This window comes from Oncorhynchus mykiss, chromosome 2 (genome assembly GCF_013265735.2).
Source record: "Oncorhynchus mykiss isolate Arlee chromosome 2, USDA_OmykA_1.1, whole genome shotgun sequence".
In the NCBI taxonomy this organism is placed as follows: domain Eukaryota; kingdom Metazoa; phylum Chordata; class Actinopteri; order Salmoniformes; family Salmonidae; genus Oncorhynchus; species Oncorhynchus mykiss.
The window spans coordinates 60,115,972-60,139,805 of NC_048566.1; the positions used below are offsets into that span (position 1 = coordinate 60,115,972).

At 41.8% G+C, this 23,834-nt stretch overlaps 1 protein-coding gene across 2 annotated transcripts in view; it reads left to right on the plus strand.

Moving 5' to 3' along the window:
• Positions 1-23,834, plus strand: part of LOC110501720 (calcium-dependent secretion activator 2) — a 265,033-nt gene that overhangs the window by 129,907 nt on the left and 111,292 nt on the right. For both annotated transcript variants that reach the window (XM_036952033.1, XM_036952031.1), the window contains exons 7-8: positions 31-142; positions 2,265-2,404. In XM_036952033.1, the coding sequence (XP_036807928.1) occupies positions 31-142; positions 2,265-2,404 (252 nt within the window). The remainder of the gene's footprint in view (positions 1-30; positions 143-2,264; positions 2,405-23,834) is intronic.

A 23,834-nucleotide genomic window follows, 5' to 3' on the forward strand; every position in this document is an offset into this window, starting at 1 on the left:
ATCCTGAGGGTTGGAACCTTTGTCTTTCAGGTGGGGCACTCAGGGCGACTTCACTACGACGCACCCGTTACCCATGGTCAAAGTGAAGCTGTTTACAGAGAGCACGGGGGTACTTGCCCTTGAAGACAAGGAGCTGGGGAGGGTAAGACACCAGTACATACTGTACATCAACCTATTAAGATAGATATAATTCACTATCAATATCAGCCACTTGATCAGTTAGTATTTATATCAGATACTAGCAATTAGAATGACCCAATCATTCATTGGCCTGGCAATGTAACAATGTAGCCCAAACAGCAATGTACCTAGACTAGTTTTTCCCATGACATGGATGCCATTGAAATATTTGAGATATGCATTGTATAGAATGTGCAAGAGCTGGAGCTGTTATTCTACCGGAAGAGCCCCCTCTCTCTTCTCCCCATCACCATCTCTTCCTCTTCTTCTCTCTGAGAAACCGATGGAGACTCCCTTTGAGAGACTGATAACACTGCGACACTAACAAAACAATGAGCACCACAAAGATCTGTCTCCCAGTCAGTGTTAGAGTGGGTGTGCCACACTCATGCAACATACATACTGTGCACACACACATGCGGAATATGACAGCGTGCATACACACACATTCTGCCAACTTATTGTCTTTCATTTTTCCTCTTTCATTCTCCATTTTCTTCTCTCTTTGGTCAAAAGTAATAACTCTAAAAGTCTGTCCCCCTCCATTAATCCTGTTTTTCTCCTTCTCTCTCGTTTTCCTGAACCTCTCTAATCTCTGTTTCTGCCTCCTTCTCTGTCTCTCTCCCCCCCCCCCCCCTCTTTCGCTCTGTCTATTTCTCTCTCTCTCACACACACACACACACAAACGCACAAACAAACACACACTTGTGTCTAACATCTCAAAGCACTCTTTGTCTCTAAAAGTAATTGAAGCATGGTGAATATGTCTATGGAGTCTAAATACAGATGAGGATTTCATTGCCACAAATGTAGTCTCTACCTGAATGGGTTTCATGCATACAGTTCTGAAACCGATCAGGGTCGTTCTATTTGATTTCAATCACTTTTTGACCTTTTGATTTGAACAAAACTTTCCATACATGGCAGAAGTGGTCAGAAAATTACTTTTTGGATTCGAATGCCAAAACATTTAGGAGACAGAGATGCTTTTGGTTGACCCATACCCCACCCTAGTATGATACTCATCTATCAGTGGAAAAGATAAACGGTAGAGTTTGATATCATTTAAAAGCTTACAGTGTTCTCAAACTAATTTAGAATTTCTTGAATATATATATTTTGTATTGTCATTGTTTATCCTTTGTCATAAATGATCTATAAATACAGTATTTGTGCATATGTTGAGGCTTAGAACCTATTTTACATAATCTGAGGAGTTTGTGTTATGCCCGCCATCACATTTTTTGGTAATTGACATGAAAGGTTTTTGAGCCAAATTTTTTATGTTAACAACATTTTTTGTCAAGAAATTATAAAATAGTTTCACAACCCTGTTTGTAAGCCTTTAAATTATATCAAATTCAACCATTTACCCTTTCCATTGATGAAGACATGGATGTCTTATGGTAGGGTGGAGTATGCAAAATGGGTCAAGTGTGAGCACACCTCGATCTCCTAAATGTTTTGGCATTCAGGTCCAAAAAGTTACATTCTGACTACTTCTACAATGGGCAAATATGTTGCTGCTGCCCCCTGGGGGATGATGCCTCCTGGGGGATGGTGTGGTGGTAGTGAGCGGTCTAAACCAGTGGTTCTCGAACCTCTCCTCAGAGATCCCCAACTGTTCCATGTATTTGAACTATTCTACCTCAAGAACCCCTAAGGCAACTAAACATCAAGTCTTTGACTAGGTGAATCAGGTGAACTAGTTCAGGGCTAAAACTAAATTGTGAAACTTCTGGGGGTAGTCTAAACTACCTAACCTTTTCCATAACAATATGGAGCAACTACAGAGGGGGTTGTGATATGAAAAGAGAGTCTGTCTTGTTTGTGTCTTCCCCAGACAGCCATGGTTTTGTCATGTCCTTCACCTGTCGGTTCCCATCATAGTAACAAAGTATGAGGATGTGTACGTCTGTCTGTCACTGACTAACTGTATGATGAGAGAGACTGTTTGTATATTTTGGTGGTGGTGAAGCCAGAAGCCATCATTACATCACCTTCTGTAAAATAGTTTATTATCTCTCCTGTGCACTCACCCTTTGTCACCCCCATCCTTTCCTTTCCCACTCTCCCATTCCCAGGTGATCCTGAACCCAACTACCAACGGACCCAAGCAGGCTGAGCTCCACAAGATGGTGGTGTCCAAGAACAGTCAGGACGCAGAGCTAAAGATCCAACTAGCTGTCCGCATGGACAAACCCCCCAACATGAAGCACAGCGGGTAAGAATTACACTACCCAGTCATACTGAGGTTATGAAATACATTACCCAGTCATACTGAGGTTATGAAATACACTACCCAGTCATACTGAGGGTAAGAATTACACTACCCAGTCATACTGAGGGTATGAACTACACTACCCAGTCGTACTGAGGGTTTGAACTACACTAACCAGTCATACTGAGGGTATGAAATACATTACCCAGTCATACTGAGGTTATAAAATACACTACCCAGTCATACTGAGGGTAAGAATGACACTACCCAGTCATACTGAGGGTATGAAAAACACTACCCAGTTGGTATGATGTTAGGTGGAAGTGGAGGTCAGGGAGGCAGGCAAGCTTAGGTCACACTATAAATAATTTTATAGGACCCTAGAGTTTATTAGGATGTATTTGTATGGGATATGTATGTTTTGTGTGGAGATATAATGAAAAACAACAAAGTGACTAACGTTTTAAGGGTTAGGCTGTAATAGAAACTGTCATTAGAACACAAGGCAAAGAAAGGATAGCAGCACCCCCTAGCGGTGTCTGATAGAGGAGATGGAGAGAAAGAAAGGGGTAGAGAGGAAGATGATGAGCTAAGGAGCAGAGGCACGGGTAACTTCTGTCTGTCAGTATGCGGACAGAATTTTTTTTTATATGAGACGTATGTGTGTGTTCAAGTCACTCTGCCTTGTCTATTTGATTGGAATGCATTATTTCAGGTACATTTTGATGATATTGAATGTATTTCATGTTGGGCTTCCTTCACTCCAACAGAGGGCAGCCCAGCTCCATTTTTAAACCCAATGACATTCATGCCATCAGTCAAATCACTGGAATAGCAAGACTGGTCTTATCTGGCTAGAAAATGTCTAGGGATACTCAATCTAAGCCGAATTAAACCAATCCTTCCTCTTTTCAGTGAAAAACATCTAATTCCAGTTTGTTCTTCAGTTCATGCACCATGGACTGCAAAGTAACAAGTTGACTTTTTGACTTTTGCATTGCCTACATTGCTTCTGAACAGATAGCACAGCCCTCATGATATGCAACTTTTCAGGGAAGCTAGAAACCAATATTCACAGGCAGTTAGAAAAGCCAAGGCTAGCCTTTTCAAGCAGAAATTTGCTTCCTTGCAACGCAAACTCCAAAAAGTTCTGGGACACTGTAAAGTCCATGGAGAATAAGAAAACCTCCTCCCAGCTGCCCACTGCACTGAGGATAGGGAACACTGTTACCACCGATAAATCCACTATAATTGAGAATTTCAATAAGCATTTTTCTACGGCTGGCCATGCTTTCCACCTGGCTACCCCTACCCTGGTTAACAGCACTGCACCCCCCACAGCAACTCGCCCAAGCCTTCCCCATTTCTCCTTCACCCAAATCCAGTAAGCTGGTGTTCTGAAAGAGCTGCAAAATCTGGACCCCTACAAATCAGCCGGACTAGACAATCTGGACCCTTTCATTCTAAAATTATCTGCCGAAATTGTTGCAACCCCTATTACTAGCCTGTTCAAACTCTCTTTCGTGTCGTCTGAGATTCCCAAAGATTGGAAAGCAACTGCGGTCATCCCCATATTCAAAGGGGGGACATTCTTGACCCAAACTGCTACAGACCTATTTCTATCCTACCCTGCATTTCTAAGGTCTTCGAAAGCCAAGTCAACAGATTACCGATCATTTCGAATCCCACCGTACCTTCTCCGCTATGCAATCTGGTTTCAGAGCTGGTCATGGGTGCACCTCATCCACGCTCAAGGTCCTAAACGATATCTTAACCGCCATTGATACGAAACAATACTGTGCAGCCTTATTCATTGACCTGGCCAAGGCTTTCGACTCTGTCAATCACCACATCCTCATCGGCAGACTCGATAGCTTTGGTTTCTCAAATGATTGCCTCGCCTGGTTCACCAACTACTTCTCTAATATAGTTCAGTGTGTCAAATCGGAGGGCCTGTTGTCCGGGCCTCTGGCATTCTCTATGGGGGTGCCACAGGGTTCAATTCTTGGACCGAAGCTCTTCTCTGTATACATCAATGATGTCGCTCTTGCTGCTGGTGAGTCTCTGATCCACCTCTAAGCAGACGACAACATTCTTTATACTTCTGGCCCTTCTTTGGACACTGTGTTAACAACCCTCCAGACGAGCTTCAATGCCATACAACTCTCCTTCCGTGGCCTCCGATTGCTCTTAAATACAAGTAAAACTAAAGGCATGCTCTTCAACCGATCGCTGCCTGCACCTGCCTGCCCGTCCAACATCACTACTCTGGACAGTTCTGACTTAGACTGTAAACTCTCCTTCCAGACTCACATCAAACATCTCTAATCCAAAGTTAAATCTAGAATTGGCTTCCTATTTCGCAAACAAAGCATCCTTTACTCATGCTGCCAAACATACCCATGTAAAACTGACCATCCTACCGATCCTCGACTTCGGCGATGTCATTTACAAAATAGCCTCCAATACCCTACTCAATAAATTGGATGCAGTCTATCACAGTGCCATCCGTTTTGTCACCAAAGCCCCATATGCTACCCACCAGTGCGACCTGTACGCTCTCGTTGGCTGGCCCTCGTTTCATACTCCTCGCCAAACCCACTTGCTCCAGGTCATCTACAAGACCCTGCTAGGTAAAGTCCCCCCTTATCTCAGCTCGCTGGTCACCATAGCAGCACCCACCTGTAGCACACGCTCCAGTAGATATATCTCTCTGGTCACCCCCAATTCTTCCTTTGGCCGCCTCTCCTTCCAGTTCTCTGCTGCCAATGACTGGAACGAACTACAAAAATCTCTGAAACTGGAAACACATCTCCCTCACTAGCTTTAAGCACCAACTGTCAGAGCAGCTCACAGATTACTGCACCTGTACATAGCCCATCTATAATTTAGCCCAAACAAATACTTTTCCCCCTACTGTATTTCTTTATTTTGCTCCTTTGCACCCCATTATTTCTATCTCTACTTTGCACATTCTGTAACGCTCTGGGTGTCGTGGGTGTGGAGTCAGACGCAGGAAACAGAGAGTTCAATACTGTGCTATTTAATGCACGCACAACACTCACAACACGTTCCATCTACTTAATGCACAAAGGTTACAACAATTTATCCCGCACAAAGAAACAGGCGGGCCGGCTGTCTAATAAAGCCCAACTAATTACTAACTAACAGGTGCTAACAATAAACATACAAGGAGGGGGAGGAAAGAAAATCAGTGGCAGCTAATAGGCCGGCGACGACGACCGCCGAGCGCCACCGGAACGGGAAGGGGAGCCACTCTCGGTCGGACTCGTGACACATTATTCCACTGCAAATCTACCATTCCAGTGTTTTACTTGCTATATTGTATTTACTTCGCCACCATGGCCTTTTTTTGTTGCCTTTACCTCCCTTATCTTACCTCATTTGCTCACATTGTATATAGACTTGTTTTTCTACTGTATTAGTGACTGTATGTTTGTTTTACTCCATGTGTAACTCTGTTGTTGTATGTGTCGAACTGCTTTGCTTTATCTTGGCCAGGTCGCATTTGTAAATGAGAACTTGTTCTCAACTTGCCTACCTTGTTAAATAAAGATGAAAAAAAAAATAGTAAACCAACAGACTTCTGAAATGATCCATGTTCTATACTTTGGTGGATCATGGCACTCCACTGTCAGTGCAAGGTAGAGGTCTTCACGGATCCACCTGTACCCGAGTGGGTCTGGATCCAGAATTGTAAATAATGTCACAGGTCTGGGTCGGATCGGATATAATTGTCACAGGTCTCGGGTATGTGTAATTTAACTGACTTGTCTGGAAAGTCCTTACAGATCCAAACACAACTGCTCCAGTAAAGAGAGACTTCTCTGACTTTTCACGAGAGTGGCGAATGTAGCTTGTTGTTGTTGTTGTTGTTGGCCAATCATAAGTTATCAAATCGACAATAGGCTACAGTCATAGAGCGTCCATGTGTGGCAAAAGTTAGGATATATCTAGTCAATGGATGGTGAAATTAAAATTATGGAATTAAAAGGTAAAGGAGAAGGATAGACTACAATGACCTAAAGAGAGGAGTTGCCATATCCATAATGTAATCAAGCCAATTAAGGAGGACTATCATAGTAACTTGTAACGACATTAGAAGCTAAATTCGGGTTTCCTCAAAATAATAATTATTGCAAGATATGACATTACATAATAAAGGAATTTGACTATGTGGCAAGAGAAAATATAATTTGCCCTTATTAAATTCACCAGATCATGTTCCATCAATGGATGTCGATTTAACTCGCTTGACTAATATGATTAAGCAATAAGGCACAAGGGGTTATGGTATATGGCCAATATACCACGGCCAAGGGATGTTCTCTGCACGACGCAACGCAGAGTGCCTGAATACAGCTGTTAGCCGTGGTATATTGGTCATATACCACAAACCCCCAGGGGCCGTTATTGCTATTATAAACTGATTACCAACGTAATTAGAACAGTAAAAGTAATGTTTTGTCATATCCGTGGTATATGGTCTGATATACCACTGCTTTCAGCCAATCAACATTCTGGGTTCGAACCAGGTTTATAATTAAGCAATAAGGCCTGAGGAGGTGTGGTATATGGCCAATATACCACGACTAAGGGTTGTTCTTATGCACACAACGCAACGCGGAGTGCCTGGACACAGCCCTTAGCCGTGGTATATTGGCCACATACCACAAACCCCAGAGGTGACTTATTGCTTTATAAACTGGTTACCAACATAATTAGAGTAGTACAAATATTTTTGCTTGTCATACCTGTGGTATGCAGCCTGATATACGGCTGTCAGCCAATCAGCATTCAGGGCTCGACCCACCCAGTTTATAATTGTAAATAAATCCCCTTTGTGCATGTGCATTACTATAGATTAATCTGACAGCAGAGTTTGAGTGATAAAAGTTGGACAGAGGACCTCAAACTCTGAGCAATAAACACTTGAATGAACATTAAAAAAAACGAATGTTAGGCCCTTTTCTGGTAATTGTGCTGTTATTATGTGCCAGGTGTTAAGACTACAAACCGTGATAAATTGCCCATTTGCAAGATTGACTTGTCTTTTCAACAGACATAGGCTACTGTCAAAAATCTGGGTTTATGATTTTAATAAAATTTGCCATCGTTTTCTTGGATAAAGGCAGGTAGCCTATAGCCCCTGATAGGTCTACATCTCAATTAATATAGTCTACAGTAGCCTAGACAAGATGTAGGCTAGATGTGAACAGAACAATTTAGCAGCTTGCTTAGTTCAAATTAACAGACTCATTTATTCAACATGAATAGCGAGGCTATTTCGCAATAAGAAGTGTTTGTGTTTCCCAATAGCCCGCTGGAATAGGCTACTGAGGATGTGGTCATAATTTAAATCGCTAAATTAAATATTAATAATATGTATATGAACTGAATATGCTTGTCAACAACAGCCAATGTTTATTTTTTAGAATTAATTTTACCTGTAGCCTAATCTGACTACTGTTACTGTCAATCTAATGTGTTCATAATAACACAAGGCTACAAACTGAAGTTATAGGCTATTTATTATGTTTTTCCAGCTCCAGGTAGGCTACACAAGTGGCACAAATTGATTTGCATTGACTCCAGTGATATTGTCATTTCAACATATGTATTGTATCAAATGGTAGCCTGCAATGGAATATCAATTAATAAACTTGATGTATGTATTATTTTCCACATTTAGTCTGTCAGTTTCAAAGAACCACGTGAGGGAGTTCCATAACTTCCGTTTCAAATGTCTACTCGAGACCCAAGAACTGAGCACTCATTAAGCACTTCGCTTGATACGTTTAATTTAAGCAGTTCAATATTAAAATGCAGTTTAAGCCACCTCCGAGCGTATTTATGTAATATGCTCTAGTGCGCCCAAAGTTGTTTTCCAGTTCATTGTCCGCATTATTACCGATGTGCATCAGTTCTAGCTTATTAATATGTTTTATGGAAAAAGGGTTGGAAATAGGTGTCTTCACAATCTAAATAGCCTACCTACAACTGGTAAAAAGTTGCCACAACGTGCGTGCTGCTCTGTCTGCTCTCGCTCACGGGACTCAGCCAATAACTGTAGTGCTCTCTCAACACACACACACACACACACACACATACACACAAACTCTCCTCCTCACTCAGCAACAGCCTGCCTGACAGTCAGCAGCAGGTCACGGTGAAATATACACAAAATAAAATAAAGGGAACTCTAAAATAACACATCCTAGATCTGAATGAATGAAATATTCTTATTAAATACTTTTTTCTTTACATAGTTGAATGTGCTGACAACAAAATCACACAAAAACGATCAATGGAAATCAAATTTATCAACCCATGGAGGTCTGGATTTGGAGTCTCAAAATTAAAGTGGAAAACCACACTACAGGCTGATCCAACTTTGATGTAATGTCCTTAAAACGAGTCAAAATGAGTGTCAGTAGTGTGTGTGGCCTCCACGTGCCTGTATGACCTCCCTACAACGCCTGGGCATGCTCCTGATGAGGTGGCGGAGGGATCTCCTCCCAGACCTGGACTAAAGCATCCGCCAACTCCTGGACAGTCTGTGGTGCAACTTGGCGTTGGTGGATGGAGTGAGACATGATGTCCCAGATGTGCTCAATTGGATTCAGGTCTGGGGAACGAGCGGGCCAGTCCATAGCATCAATGCCTTCCTCTTGCAGGAACTGCTGACACACTCCAGCCACATGAGGTCTAGCATTGTCTTGCATTAGGAGGAACCCAGGGCCAACCGCACCAGCATATGGTCTCACAAGGGGTCTGAGGAGCTCATCTCGGTACCTAATGGCAGTCAGGCTACCTCTGGCGGCCCCCCAAAGAAATGCCACCCCACACCATGACTGACCCACCGCCAAACCGGTCATGCTGGAGGATGTTGCAGGCAGCAGAACGTTCTCCACGGCATCTCCAGACTCTGTCACGTCTGTCACATGTGCTCAGAAAGCTCACTGCTTTCATCTGTGAAGAGCACAGGGCGCCAGTGGCGAATTGCCAATCTTGGTGTTCTCTGGCAAATGCCAAACGTCCTGCACGGTGTTGGGCTGTAAGCACAACCCCCACCTGTGGACGTCGGGCCCTCATACCACCCTCATGGAGTCTGTTTCTGACTGTTTGAGCAGACACATGCACATTTGTGGCCTGCTGGAGGTCATTTTGCAGGGCTCTGGCAGTGGTCCTCCTTGCACAAAGGCGGAGGTAGCTGTCCTGCTGCTGGGTTGTTGCCCTCCTACGGCCTCCTCCACGTCTCCTGATGTACTGGCCTGTCTCCTGGTAGCGCCTCCATGCTCTGGACACTACGCTGACAGACACAGCAAACCTTCTTGCCATAGCTCGCATTGATGTGTCATCCTGGATGAGCTGCACTGCCTGAGCCACTTGTGTGGCTTGTAGACTCCGTCTTATGCTACCACTAGAGTGAAAGCACCGCCAGCATTCAAAAGTGACCAAAACATCAGCCAGGAAGCATAGGAACTGAGAAGTGGTCTGTGGTCCCCACCTGCAGAACCACTCCTTTATTGGGGGTGTCTTGCTAATTGCCTATAATTTCCACCTGTTGTCTATTCCATTTGCACAACAGCATGTGAAATTTATTGTCAATCAGTGTTGCTTCCTAAGTGGACAGTTTTATTTCACAGAAGTGTGATTGACTTGGAGTTACATTGTGTTGTTTAAGTGTTCCCTTTATGTTTTTGAGCAGTGTATATATATTTTAAGAGAAATGCCATGGCGGCCTCGGTGCAACTTAGAAATAGCCCAAAAACCCGCAACCAATGCATTTTCACCCGCGACATTGTTTTCAAAGTGGCCCAATTCAGCTCGAAAACCGCAAACATGGCAACACTGCTGCTCCCTGTTACACTCGATCACAGTACGGCCCCTCCCCCACTGACTAGTGTGGCACCTCTCCCTTTATCAGCTCTGGTTAATAAAGTAGCTTAAAACATATATTTTCTTCTGCTTCCTTCACTCGGATCGGGTCTGTATCTGCCCAGGTCTGTACGGAACTGGTCTAGTTGTCCTCAGGTCCATTTGGAAGGGGACTCGATATAATAAAAACAGGTTTTATGCATATCGGATCCCGGTAGGAACGCCCCAGGTCCATCTGTTTGGACCTGTGAAGACCTCTCGTGCAATTCCCCTGGGAGGACTGGTTGAGGTCTACAACAGTGCCCCCGCCTCCTTGATGGGCAGCATTGTGAGGTCACCTCATAACTATGGCTCTGCTAATTAATGAAGAGAACCGGGGTGCTGAGTGAAGTGTGTGTTTGCATTTGCGCATGCACACTCTTGCAAGTGTGTGTATGTGTCAGTCTATCTGGATGGTAAGTGGCTCCCCCTAATTGGCTAGTGCCTTCAAAAGTTTATTATCATCTCAGCTGACCCTTGGAGTGTCAAGGACACCAGGGTGGGCGCGCGTACACACACACACGCGCACACACATAAACACACTAGGCACACCTGAGGACTGTCCATTCTAGGAAATAAGAAAGAAAGCGAGCAAAGGAGGAGAGAGAGACAGAGGAGGTGGAGAAAGAGAGACAGACTGACAGACATACAGAGAGATGGAGAGGTTGTATTTTCAGGTTGAATGCTTCACCATTAGAAGCAGCCATCTGTTGATGGGAGCCGAAGAGGCAGTGAAGAGAAGATGGAGCTCTGTCTCAGTTCTCCCAAAGACTGCAATCTGCCACCACCTCCAACCTACCAGAAAAAGGGGAGAAGGGGGAAGTGCGAGGGAGTGAGTTAAAGAGAGGGGGAGAGCGAGAAGAGGCACAGGGTGGGTTCTGGCTCAGTACTCCCAAAGACTGAAAGACTGCAATCTGACACCAACATCAGAGAGAGAGAGTTGGCCACACCCCACAGGAAGCAGAATTTGAAGTATAAAGTATAATTTAATTCAAAGAAATTCAAAGCCATTCAACCAAGACATAAAACATAGTCTAATTCATTTGACAAATCGGACACTTATTAATGCAAAGAATACAAATACCTTTTCAAATATTTATTTGATTATATCTCAGATGTCAAACAGTTTTTTTCAAATAAATGTACATTGCCTTGCGAAAGTATTCGGCCCCCTTGAACTTTGCGACCTTTTGCCACATTTCAGGCTTCAAACATAAAGATATAAAACTGTATTTTTTTGTGAAGAATCAACAACAAGTGGGACACAATCATGAAGTGGAACGACATTTATTGGATATTTCAAACTTTTTTAACAAATCAAAAACTGAAAAATTGGGCGTGCAAAATTATTCAGCCCCCTTAAGTCAATACTTTGTAGGGCCACCTTTTGCTGCGATTACAGCTGTAAGTCGCTTGGGGTATGTCTCTATCAGTTTTGCACATCGAGAGACTGAAATGTTTTCCCATTCCTCCTTGCAAAACAGCTCGAGCTCAGTGAGGTTGGATGGAGAGCATTTGTGAACAGCAGTTTTCAGTTCTTTCCACAGATTCCCGATTGGATTCAGGTCTGGACTTTGACTTGGCCATTCTAACACCTGGATATGTTTATTTTTGAACCATTCCATTGTAGATTTTGCTTTATGTTTTGGATCATTGTCTTGTTGGAAGACAAATCTCCGTCCCAGTCTCAGGCTCCATCAGATTTTCTTCCAGAATGGTCCTGTATTTGGCTCCATCCATCTTCCCATCAATTTTAACCATCTTCCCTGTCCCTGCTGAAGAAAAGCAGGCCCAAACTATGATGCTGCCACCACCATGTTTGACAGTGGGGATGGTGTGTTCAGCTGTGTTGCTTTTACGCCAAACATAACGTTTTGCATTGTTGCCAAAAAGTTCAATTTTGGTTTCATCTGACCAGAGCACCTTCTTCCACATGTTTGGTGTGTCTCCCAGGTGGCTTGTGGCAAACTTTAAACAACACTTTTTATGGATATCTTTAAGAAATGGCTTTCTTCTTGCCACTCTTCCATAAAAGTCCAGATTTGTGCAATATACGACTGATTGTTGTCCTATGGACAGAGTCTCCCACCTCAGCTGTAGATCTCTGCAGTTCATCCAGAGTGATCATGGGCCTCTTGGCTGCATCTCTGATCAGTCTTCTCCTTGTATGAGCTGAAAGTTTAGAGGGACGGCCAGGTCTTGATAGATTTGCAGTGGTCTGATACTCCTTCCATTTCAATATTATTGCTTGCACAGTGCTTCTTGGGATGTTTAAAGCTTGGGAAATCTTTTTGTATCCAAATCCGGCTTTAAACTTCTTCACAACAGTATCTCGGACCTGCCTGGTGTGTTCCTTGTTCTTCATGATGCTCGCTGCGCTTTTAACGGACCTCTGAGACTATCACAGTGCAGGTGCATTTATACGGAGACTTGATTACACACAGGTGGATTGTATTTATCATCATTAGTCATTTAGGTCAACATTGGATCATTCAGAGATCCTCACTGAACTTCTGGAGAGAGTTTGCTGCACTGAAAGTAAAGGGGATGAATAATTTTGCACGCCCAATTTTTCAGTTTTTGATTTGTTAAAAAAGTTTGAAATATCCAATAAATGTCGTTCCACTTCATGATTGTGTCCCACTTGTTGTTGATTCTTCACAAAAAAATACAGTTTTATATCTTTGTTTGAAGCCTGAAATGTGGCAAAAGGTCGCAAAGTTCAAGGGGGCCGAATACTTTCGCAAGGCACTGTATTTGTTTCTGATATTTAAAACGTTGAGGGAATTATAGACAACCAACATGTCCTTAGAATGTTTTGAGACCACTGTAATTATTTCAAAATAGTTTTAGGGACAGATTGAAATTCAGTGGGGGGTGGGGCTGATCCATCTCAGTGTTTAAAAAAACCAAATGCACCCCCCTCCCCAACGTTAACAATATTTTCACATGACCCTCCCCTTGTACTGTAAATATATCGAACAACCTACCCCCTCAAAGAATTAACTAAGATAATGTTTACGACCACATATAACAATTATTGTAGTGACCCTGGGTTTCTAAATGTGTATATCAACTTTGCCAATTCAGCATGCTTTTGTGACACAGTCGATGCCACGCAAGGCTACAGGCCACAAGGGTGAGGGTTCACTGAGCTCAGTCTCCCTGCCTGTTTCATTAAACTACAATCAGAGCCGGCTGCAGACAATGATCAGCTAGGGGGATATCATATTCCCAACATTTTTGATGCCATATTTATAATTACATGAAATATAGTAACCAGGCAAAGTTGGACATACCTACTCATTCCATATATATATATTTTTATTTTACTATTATCTACATTGTAGAATAATAGTGAAGACATTAAAACTATTAAATAACGCATATGGAATCATGTATTACCCAACAAAAAGTGTTAAACAAATCAAAATATATTCTATATTTGAGATTCTTCAAAGTAGCCACCCTTTGCCCAGCTTTGCACACTCTTGGCATTCTCTCAACCAGCTTCAGGAGTTAGTCACCTGGAATGAATTTCAATTAACAGGTGTTCCTTGTTAAAAGTGAAATTGTGGAATTTCTTTCCTTAATGCATTTGAGCCAATCAGTTGTGTTGTGACAAGGTAGGGATGGTACACAGAAGATAGCCCAATTTGGTAAAAGACCAAGTCCATATTATGGCAAGAACAGCTAAATAACCAAAGAGAAACTACAGTCCATCATTACTTTAAGACATTAAGGTCAGTCAATACGGAACATTTCAAGAACCTTTAAAGTTTTGTCAAGTGCAGTCGCAAAAACCATCAAGCACTATGATGAAACTGACTCATAAGGACCGCCACAGGAAAAGAAGACCCAGAGTTACCTCTGCTGCAGAGGATAGTCTCAGAGTTCAAGTAACAGACACACCTCCACATCAACTGTTCAGAGGAGACTGCATGAATCAGGTCTACGTGGTTGAATTGCTGCAAAGAAACCATTACTAATGGACACCGATAATAAGAAGACTTGCTTGGGCCAAAAAAACACAAGCAATGGTCATTATCCCCAATGGAAATCTGTCCTGTGGTCTGATGAGTCCAATTTTTAGTTGTTTTGAGATGCAGCGTAGGTGAACGGATGATCTTGGTGGTTTCCACCGTGAAGCATGGAGGTGGAAGTGTGATGGTTGGGTGTGCTTTGCTGGTGACAATGTCAGTGATTTATTTAGAATTCAAGGCACACTTAACCAGCATGGCTACCACATCATTCTGTATTGATACGCCATCCCATCTGGTTTGCGCTTAGTGGGACTATCATTTGTTTTTCAACAGGACAATGACCCAAAACATACATCCAGGCTGCATAAGGGCTATTTGACCAAGAAGGAGAGGGATGGAGTGCTGCATCAGATGACCTGACCTCCACAATCCCCCGACTTCAACCCAATTGAGATGTTTTGGGATGAGTTGGACCACAGAGGGTTGGAAAAGCAGCCAACATGTGCTCAGCATATGTGGGAACTCCTTCAAGACTGTTGGAAAAGCATTCCAGGTGAAGCTGGTTGAGAGAATGCCAAGAGTGTGCAAAGCTGTCATCAAGGCAAATGGTGGCTACTTTGAAGAATCTCAAATATGAAATATGTTTTTATTTGTTTAACACTTTTTTGGTTATGTCTTATTTCATAGTTTTGATGTCTTCATTATTATTCTACAATGTAGAAAATAGTAATAAAATAGAAAAACCCTTGAATGAGTGTCCAAACTTTTGGCTGGTACTGTATATGGAATGAATTAATAATAAATACTAATAGTTGTCCTAGTTCCCATCCTGACAGACACCTCGTTAAGTTCGCTGATGACACTGCCATGATCAGCCTGTTGCATGATGACGAGAAACATCATGGCCCGGGTCCTAATTGACTTTGTAGAGTTGTGTGAGGAATCACACTTGGTCCTCAATACCAACAAGACCAAGGAGATGTGCATAGACTTCAGGAAGTGTACAACACCTACCTCTGCAACATCTATCAGAGGTCAGACTATAGAGATTGTAGAGTACAAATACCTGGGTGTCCTCTTGGACAATAAGCTTCAGTGGAGTAAATGTACAGACCTGATCTACAAAAACAGCCAGCAGACTGTACTTTCTCAAAAAGCTGGGATCTTTTAATGTAGACTGTACTATACTGACTCTGTTTTATGAATCTTTCATTGTGAGTATTTAAACTTTTTGTGTTGTTTGTTGGTTTGGCAATGCCACTGTCAGCCAGAGAAATATGCTGAGAAGGATTATCACCACAGGAAGCAAGGTACTTGGAGTCAACCAGACAGGCCTGGATGAGAACTTTAAGGTCAGGGCCCTCCGCAAGGCTCACAAAATAATTTTAGACCCAAGCCACCCCCTGTACCCGGACTTTGAACTACTCATCTCTGGGCGCAGGTATAGGGCACCACTCAGCAGGAAAAACAGAACTAGACAATCATTTGTGCCAGGTGTGATATCCCTCCTAAATAGCTCGGGCTAATGTTCCTACCGACTCATTAAGTCCAGCAGTCTAGTGTTTTATGAAAGTTCTATTGTCAATTTTGTTTTGTATTTAAACGGCACTTTAAACGTGTACATGACACTGCAACAAAATTTACCCATGGGGTCAATAAAGTCAGTAAGTCATCTTCCACCAACAGGTTTCTGTACCGATACACCACACTACCTATAATCAATGCATTCCGACTTAGGGCACTTCAATATCATGGTTTGTGTTTCCAACACGACAATAAATAAACTATGTCTAGTATGTCACACTTTTTGGTGTTTTGAAACAGATGTCTCTTTCCAGTCATCAATTGGCCACTGCGCAGTTTGGATTGATTGATTGGTTGCTAGATTTTTATTTGTCGGTAAAAAACAATATGTATATACACAGATTTTTTTAAAGGGATGGGGATTGCACAATAAAGTTGGGGACTTATGTCCATCGTGGTCCCTATTTTTTTACATAAATACATATACAATTACATAAATACAGACATATTACAGAGATAGAGATTAAAAAATGCTGTACCTCCAGATGAGTATGAGATGGGAGTTTAAGTTCAATTCTTACAAGCTTGTTTGGCTGGTAGCTTATTCTTTAGATCTCTGGGGCTGCTGGTGAACCATGATGTGCAGGCATAATCAAAGTGACACTGGACTAGCGCACTTGAGACTTTACAGTGTCTATAGCTAGGTTTCCATTGAATTGACGACAGATTTTCGTGTGAATATTCTAAAATCTTAATTAAAAACAATATACAATTTCAGAGTTTCCTTTTAGTAAAATTTGGCGCTGGACAAGATGACGGTGAAGATTTTAATGTACTGGACATTTGAGAAATTTGATGGACATCTATATGCATTCAGATCCAACATGGCGCAGCCAGTGCCATCAATAAACAAGGGATATTGGACATTTTATGTGTCCTTAAAAACAGCCAATAACAAATGACAAAAACACTATTCCTTGTGTTTCGATGTGTACAATATGCAAAACTTTATAGCCTATTTTTATTTTTTCATTTTTTATTTCACCTTTATTTAACCAGGTAGGCCAGTTGAGAACAAGTTCTCATTTACAACGGCGACCTGGCCAAGATAAAGCAAAGCAGTGCGACAAAAATAACAACACAGAGTTACACATGGGATAAACAAACGTACAGTCAATAACACAATAGAAAAATCTGTACACGTTGTGTGCAAATTAAGTAAGGAGGTAAGGCAATAAATAGGCCAATAGTGGCAAAGTAATTACAATCTAGAAATTTACACCGGAGTGAAATATGTGCAGATGAGGATGTGCAAGTAGAAATACTGGTGTGCAAAAGAGCAGAAAAACAAAAACAAATATGGGGATGAGGTAGGTAGTTGGTTGGATGGGCTATTTACAGATGGGCTGTGTACAGCTGCAGTGATTGGTAAACTGCTCTGACAGCTGACGCTTAAAGTTAGTGAGAGAGAGATATAAGTCTCCAACTTCAGTGATTTTTGCAATTCATTCCAGTCATTGGCAGCAGAGAACTGGAAGGAAAGGCGGCCAAAGGAGGTGTTGGCTTTGGGGATGACAAGTGAAATATACCTGCTGGAGCGCGTGCTATGGGTGGGTGTTGCTATGGTGACCAGTGAGCTGAAGTAAGGCGGAGCTATACCTAGCAAAGACATATATATGACCTGGAGCCAGTGGGTTTGGCAATGAATATGTAGCGAGGGCCAGCCAACGAGAGCATACAGGTCGCAGTGGTGGGTGGTATATGGGGCTTTGGTGACAAAACGGATGGCACTGTGATAGACTGCATCCATTTTGAGAGTGTTGGAGGCTAATTTGTAAATGGCATTGCCGGTAGGATAGTCAGTTAGGATCGGTAGGATTGACAGTTTTAAGAGGGTATGTTTTGCAGCATGAGTGAAGGAGGCCGATTCTTGATCTAACTTTGTATTGGAGATGCTTAATGTGAGTCTGGAAGGAGAGTTTACAGTCTAGCCAGACACCTAAGTATTTATAGTTGTCCACATATTCTAAGTCAGAACCGTCCAGAGTAGTGATGCTAGTCGGGCGGGCGGGTGCGGGGCAGTGATCGGTTTAAGAGCATGCATTTAGACTATCACAGTGCAGGTGCATTTATACGGAGACTTGATTACACACAGGTGGATTGTATTTATCATCATTAGTCATTTAGGTCAACATTGGATCATTCAGAGATCCTCACTGAACTTCTGGAGAGAGTTTGCTGCACTGAAAGTAAAGGGGCTGAATAATTTTGCACGCCCAATTTTTCAGTTTTTGATTTGTTAAAAAAGTTTGAAATATCCAATAAATGTCGTTCCACTTCATGATTGTGTCCCACTTGTTGTTGATTCTTCACAAAAAAATACAGTTTTATATCTTTGTTTGAAGCCTGAAATGTGGCAAAAGGTCGCAAAGTTCAAGGGGGCCGAATACTTTCGCAAGGCACTGTATTTGTTTCTGATATTTAAAACGTTGAGGGAATTATAGACAACCAACATGTCCTTAGAATGTTTAGAGACCACTGTAATTATTTCAAAATAGTTTTAGGGACAGATTGAAATTCAGTGGGGGGTGGGGCTGATCCATCTCAGTGTTTAAAAAAACCAAATGCACCCCCCTCCCCAACGTTAACAATATTTTCACATGACCCTCCCCTTGTACTGTAAATATATCGAACAACCTACCCCCTCAAAGAATTAACTAAGATAATGTTTACGACCACATATAACAATTATTGTAGTGACCCTGGGTTTCTAAATGTGTATATCAACTTTGCCAATTCAGCATGCTTTTGTGACACAGTCGATGCCACGCAAGGCTACAGGCCACAAGGGTGAGGGTTCACTGAGCTCAGTCTCCCTGCCTGTTTCATTAAACTACAATCAGAGCCGGCTGCAGACAATGATCAGCTAGGGGGATATCATATTCCCAACATTTTTGATGCCATATTTATAATTACATGAAATATAGTAACCAGGCAAAGTTGGACATACCTACTCATTCCATATATATATATTTTTATTTTACTATTATCTACATTGTAGAATAATAGTGAAGACATTAAAACTATTAAATAACGCATATGGAATCATGTATTACCCAACAAAAAGTGTTAAACAAATCAAAATATATTCTATATTTGAGATTCTTCAAAGTAGCCACCCTTTGCCCAGCTTTGCACACTCTTGGCATTCTCTCAACCAGCTTCAGGAGTTAGTCACCTGGAATGAATTTCAATTAACAGGTGTTCCTTGTTAAAAGTGAAATTGTGGAATTTCTTTCCTTAATGCATTTGAGCCAATCAGTTGTGTTGTGACAAGGTAGGGATGGTACACAGAAGATAGCCCAATTTGGTAAAAGACCAAGTCCATATTATGGCAAGAACAGCTAAATAACCAAAGAGAAACTACAGTCCATCATTACTTTAAGACATTAAGGTCAGTCAATACGGAACATTTCAAGAACCTTTAAAGTTTTGTCAAGTGCAGTCGCAAAAACCATCAAGCACTATGATGAAACTGACTCATAAGGACCGCCACAGGAAAAGAAGACCCAGAGTTACCTCTGCTGCAGAGGATAGTCTCAGAGTTCAAGTAACAGACACACCTCCACATCAACTGTTCAGAGGAGACTGCATGAATCAGGTCTACGTGGTTGAATTGCTGCAAAGAAACCATTACTAATGGACACCGATAATAAGAAGACTTGCTTGGGCCAAAAAAACACAAGCAATGGTCATTATCCCCAATGGAAATCTGTCCTGTGGTCTGATGAGTCCAATTTTTAGTTGTTTTGAGATGCAGCGTAGGTGAACGGATGATCTTGGTGGTTTCCACCGTGAAGCATGGAGGTGGAAGTGTGATGGTTGGGTGTGCTTTGCTGGTGACAATGTCAGTGATTTATTTAGAATTCAAGGCACACTTAACCAGCATGGCTACCACATCATTCTGTATTGATACGCCATCCCATCTGGTTTGCGCTTAGTGGGACTATCATTTGTTTTTCAACAGGACAATGACCCAAAACATACATCCAGGCTGCATAAGGGCTATTTGACCAAGAAGGAGAGGGATGGAGTGCTGCATCAGATGACCTGACCTCCACAATCCCCCGACTTCAACCCAATTGAGATGTTTTGGGATGAGTTGGACCACAGAGGGTTGGAAAAGCAGCCAACATGTGCTCAGCATATGTGGGAACTCCTTCAAGACTGTTGGAAAAGCATTCCAGGTGAAGCTGGTTGAGAGAATGCCAAGAGTGTGCAAAGCTGTCATCAAGGCAAATGGTGGCTACTTTGAAGAATCTCAAATATGAAATATGTTTTTATTTGTTTAACACTTTTTTGGTTATGTCTTATTTCATAGTTTTGATGTCTTCATTATTATTCTACAATGTAGAAAATAGTAATAAAATAGAAAAACCCTTGAATGAGTGTCCAAACTTTTGGCTGGTACTGTATATGGAATGAATTAATAATAAATACTAATAGTTGTCCTAGTTCCCATCCTGACAGACACCTCGTTAAGTTCGCTGATGACACTGCCATGATCAGCCTGTTGCATGATGACGAGAAACATCATGGCCCGGGTCCTAATTGACTTTGTAGAGTTGTGTGAGGAATCACACTTGGTCCTCAATACCAACAAGACCAAGGAGATGTGCATAGACTTCAGGAAGTGTACAACACCTACCTCTGCAACATCTATCAGAGGTCAGACTATAGAGATTGTAGAGTACAAATACCTGGGTGTCCTCTTGGACAATAAGCTTCAGTGGAGTAAATGTACAGACCTGATCTACAAAAACAGCCAGCAGACTGTACTTTCTCAAAAAGCTGGGATCTTTTAATGTAGACTGTACTATACTGACTCTGTTTTATGAATCTTTCATTGTGAGTATTTAAACTTTTTGTGTTGTTTGTTGGTTTGGCAATGCCACTGTCAGCCAGAGAAATATGCTGAGAAGGATTATCACCACAGGAAGCAAGGTACTTGGAGTCAACCAGACAGGCCTGGATGAGAACTTTAAGGTCAGGGCCCTCCGCAAGGCTCACAAAATAATTTTAGACCCAAGCCACCCCCTGTACCCGGACTTTGAACTACTCATCTCTGGGCGCAGGTATAGGGCACCACTCAGCAGGAAAAACAGAACTAGACAATCATTTGTGCCAGGTGTGATATCCCTCCTAAATAGCTCGGGCTAATGTTCCTACCGACTCATTAAGTCCAGCAGTCTAGTGTTTTATGAAAGTTCTATTGTCAATTTTGTTTTGTATTTAAACGGCACTTTAAACGTGTACATGACACTGCAACAAAATTTACCCATGGGGTCAATAAAGTCAGTAAGTCATCTTCCACCAACAGGTTTCTGTACCGATACACCACACTACCTATAATCAATGCATTCCGACTTAGGGCACTTCAATATCATGGTTTGTGTTTCCAACACGACAATAAATAAACTATGTCTAGTATGTCACACTTTTTGGTGTTTTGAAACAGATGTCTCTTTCCAGTCATCAATTGGCCACTGCGCAGTTTGGATTGATTGATTGGTTGCTAGATTTTTATTTGTCGGTAAAAAACAATATGTATATACACAGATTTTTTTAAAGGGATGGGGATTGCACAATAAAGTTGGGGACTTATGTCCATCGTGGTCCCTATTTTTTTACATAAATACATATACAATTACATAAATACAGACATATTACAGAGATAGAGATTAAAAAATGCTGTACCTCCAGATGAGTATGAGATGGGAGTTTAAGTTCAATTCTTACAAGCTTGTTTGGCTGGTAGCTTATTCTTTAGATCTCTGGGGCTGCTGGTGAACCATGATGTGCAGGCATAATCAAAGTGACACTGGACTAGCGCACTTGAGACTTTACAGTGTCTATAGCTAGGTTTCCATTGAATTGACGACAGATTTTCGTGTGAATATTCTAAAATCTTAATTAAAAACAATATACAATTTCAGAGTTTCCTTTTAGTAAAATTTGGCGCTGGACAAGATGACGGTGAAGATTTTAATGTACTGGACATTTGAGAAATTTGATGGACATCTATATGCATTCAGATCCAACATGGCGCAGCCAGTGCCATCAATAAACAAGGGATATTGGACATTTTATGTGTCCTTAAAAACAGCCAATAACAAATGACAAAAACACTATTCCTTGTGTTTCGATGTGTACAATATGCAAAACTTTATAGCCTATTTTTATTTTTTCATTTTTTATTTCACCTTTATTTAACCAGGTAGGCCAGTTGAGAACAAGTTCTCATTTACAACGGCGACCTGGCCAAGATAAAGCAAAGCAGTGCGACAAAAATAACAACACAGAGTTACACATGGGATAAACAAACGTACAGTCAATAACACAATAGAAAAATCTGTACACGTTGTGTGCAAATTAAGTAAGGAGGTAAGGCAATAAATAGGCCAATAGTGGCAAAGTAATTACAATCTAGAAATTTACACCGGAGTGAAATATGTGCAGATGAGGATGTGCAAGTAGAAATACTGGTGTGCAAAAGAGCAGAAAAACAAAAACAAATATGGGGATGAGGTAGGTAGTTGGTTGGATGGGCTATTTACAGATGGGCTGTGTACAGCTGCAGTGATTGGTAAACTGCTCTGACAGCTGACGCTTAAAGTTAGTGAGAGAGAGATATAAGTCTCCAACTTCAGTGATTTTTGCAATTCATTCCAGTCATTGGCAGCAGAGAACTGGAAGGAAAGGCGGCCAAAGGAGGTGTTGGCTTTGGGGATGACAAGTGAAATATACCTGCTGGAGCGCGTGCTATGGGTGGGTGTTGCTATGGTGACCAGTGAGCTGAAGTAAGGCGGAGCTATACCTAGCAAAGACATATATATGACCTGGAGCCAGTGGGTTTGGCAATGAATATGTAGCGAGGGCCAGCCAACGAGAGCATACAGGTCGCAGTGGTGGGTGGTATATGGGGCTTTGGTGACAAAACGGATGGCACTGTGATAGACTGCATCCATTTTGAGAGTGTTGGAGGCTAATTTGTAAATGGCATTGCCGGTAGGATAGTCAGTTAGGATCGGTAGGATTGACAGTTTTAAGAGGGTATGTTTTGCAGCATGAGTGAAGGAGGCCGATTCTTGATCTAACTTTGTATTGGAGATGCTTAATGTGAGTCTGGAAGGAGAGTTTACAGTCTAGCCAGACACCTAAGTATTTATAGTTGTCCACATATTCTAAGTCAGAACCGTCCAGAGTAGTGATGCTAGTCGGGCGGGCGGGTGCGGGGCAGTGATCGGTTTAAGAGCATGCATTTAGACTATCACAGTGCAGGTGCATTTATACGGAGACTTGATTACACACAGGTGGATTGTATTTATCATCATTAGTCATTTAGGTCAACATTGGATCATTCAGAGATCCTCACTGAACTTCTGGAGAGAGTTTGCTGCACTGAAAGTAAAGGGGCTGAATAATTTTGCACGCCCAATTTTTCAGTTTTTGATTTGTTAAAAAAGTTTGAAATATCCAATAAATGTCGTTCCACTTCATGATTGTGTCCCACTTGTTGTTGATTCTTCACAAAAAAATACAGTTTTATATCTTTGTTTGAAGCCTGAAATGTGGCAAAAGGTCGCAAAGTTCAAGGGGGCCGAATACTTTCGCAAGGCACTGTATTTGTTTCTGATATTTAAAACGTTGAGGGAATTATAGACAACCAACATGTCCTTAGAATGTTTAGAGACCACTGTAATTATTTCAAAATAGTTTTAGGGACAGATTGAAATTCAGTGGGGGGTGGGGCTGATCCATCTCAGTGTTTAAAAAAACCAAATGCACCCCCCTCCCCAACGTTAACAATATTTTCACATGACCCTCCCCTTGTACTGTAAATATATCGAACAACCTACCCCCTCAAAGAATTAACTAAGATAATGTTTACGACCACATATAACAATTATTGTAGTGACCCTGGG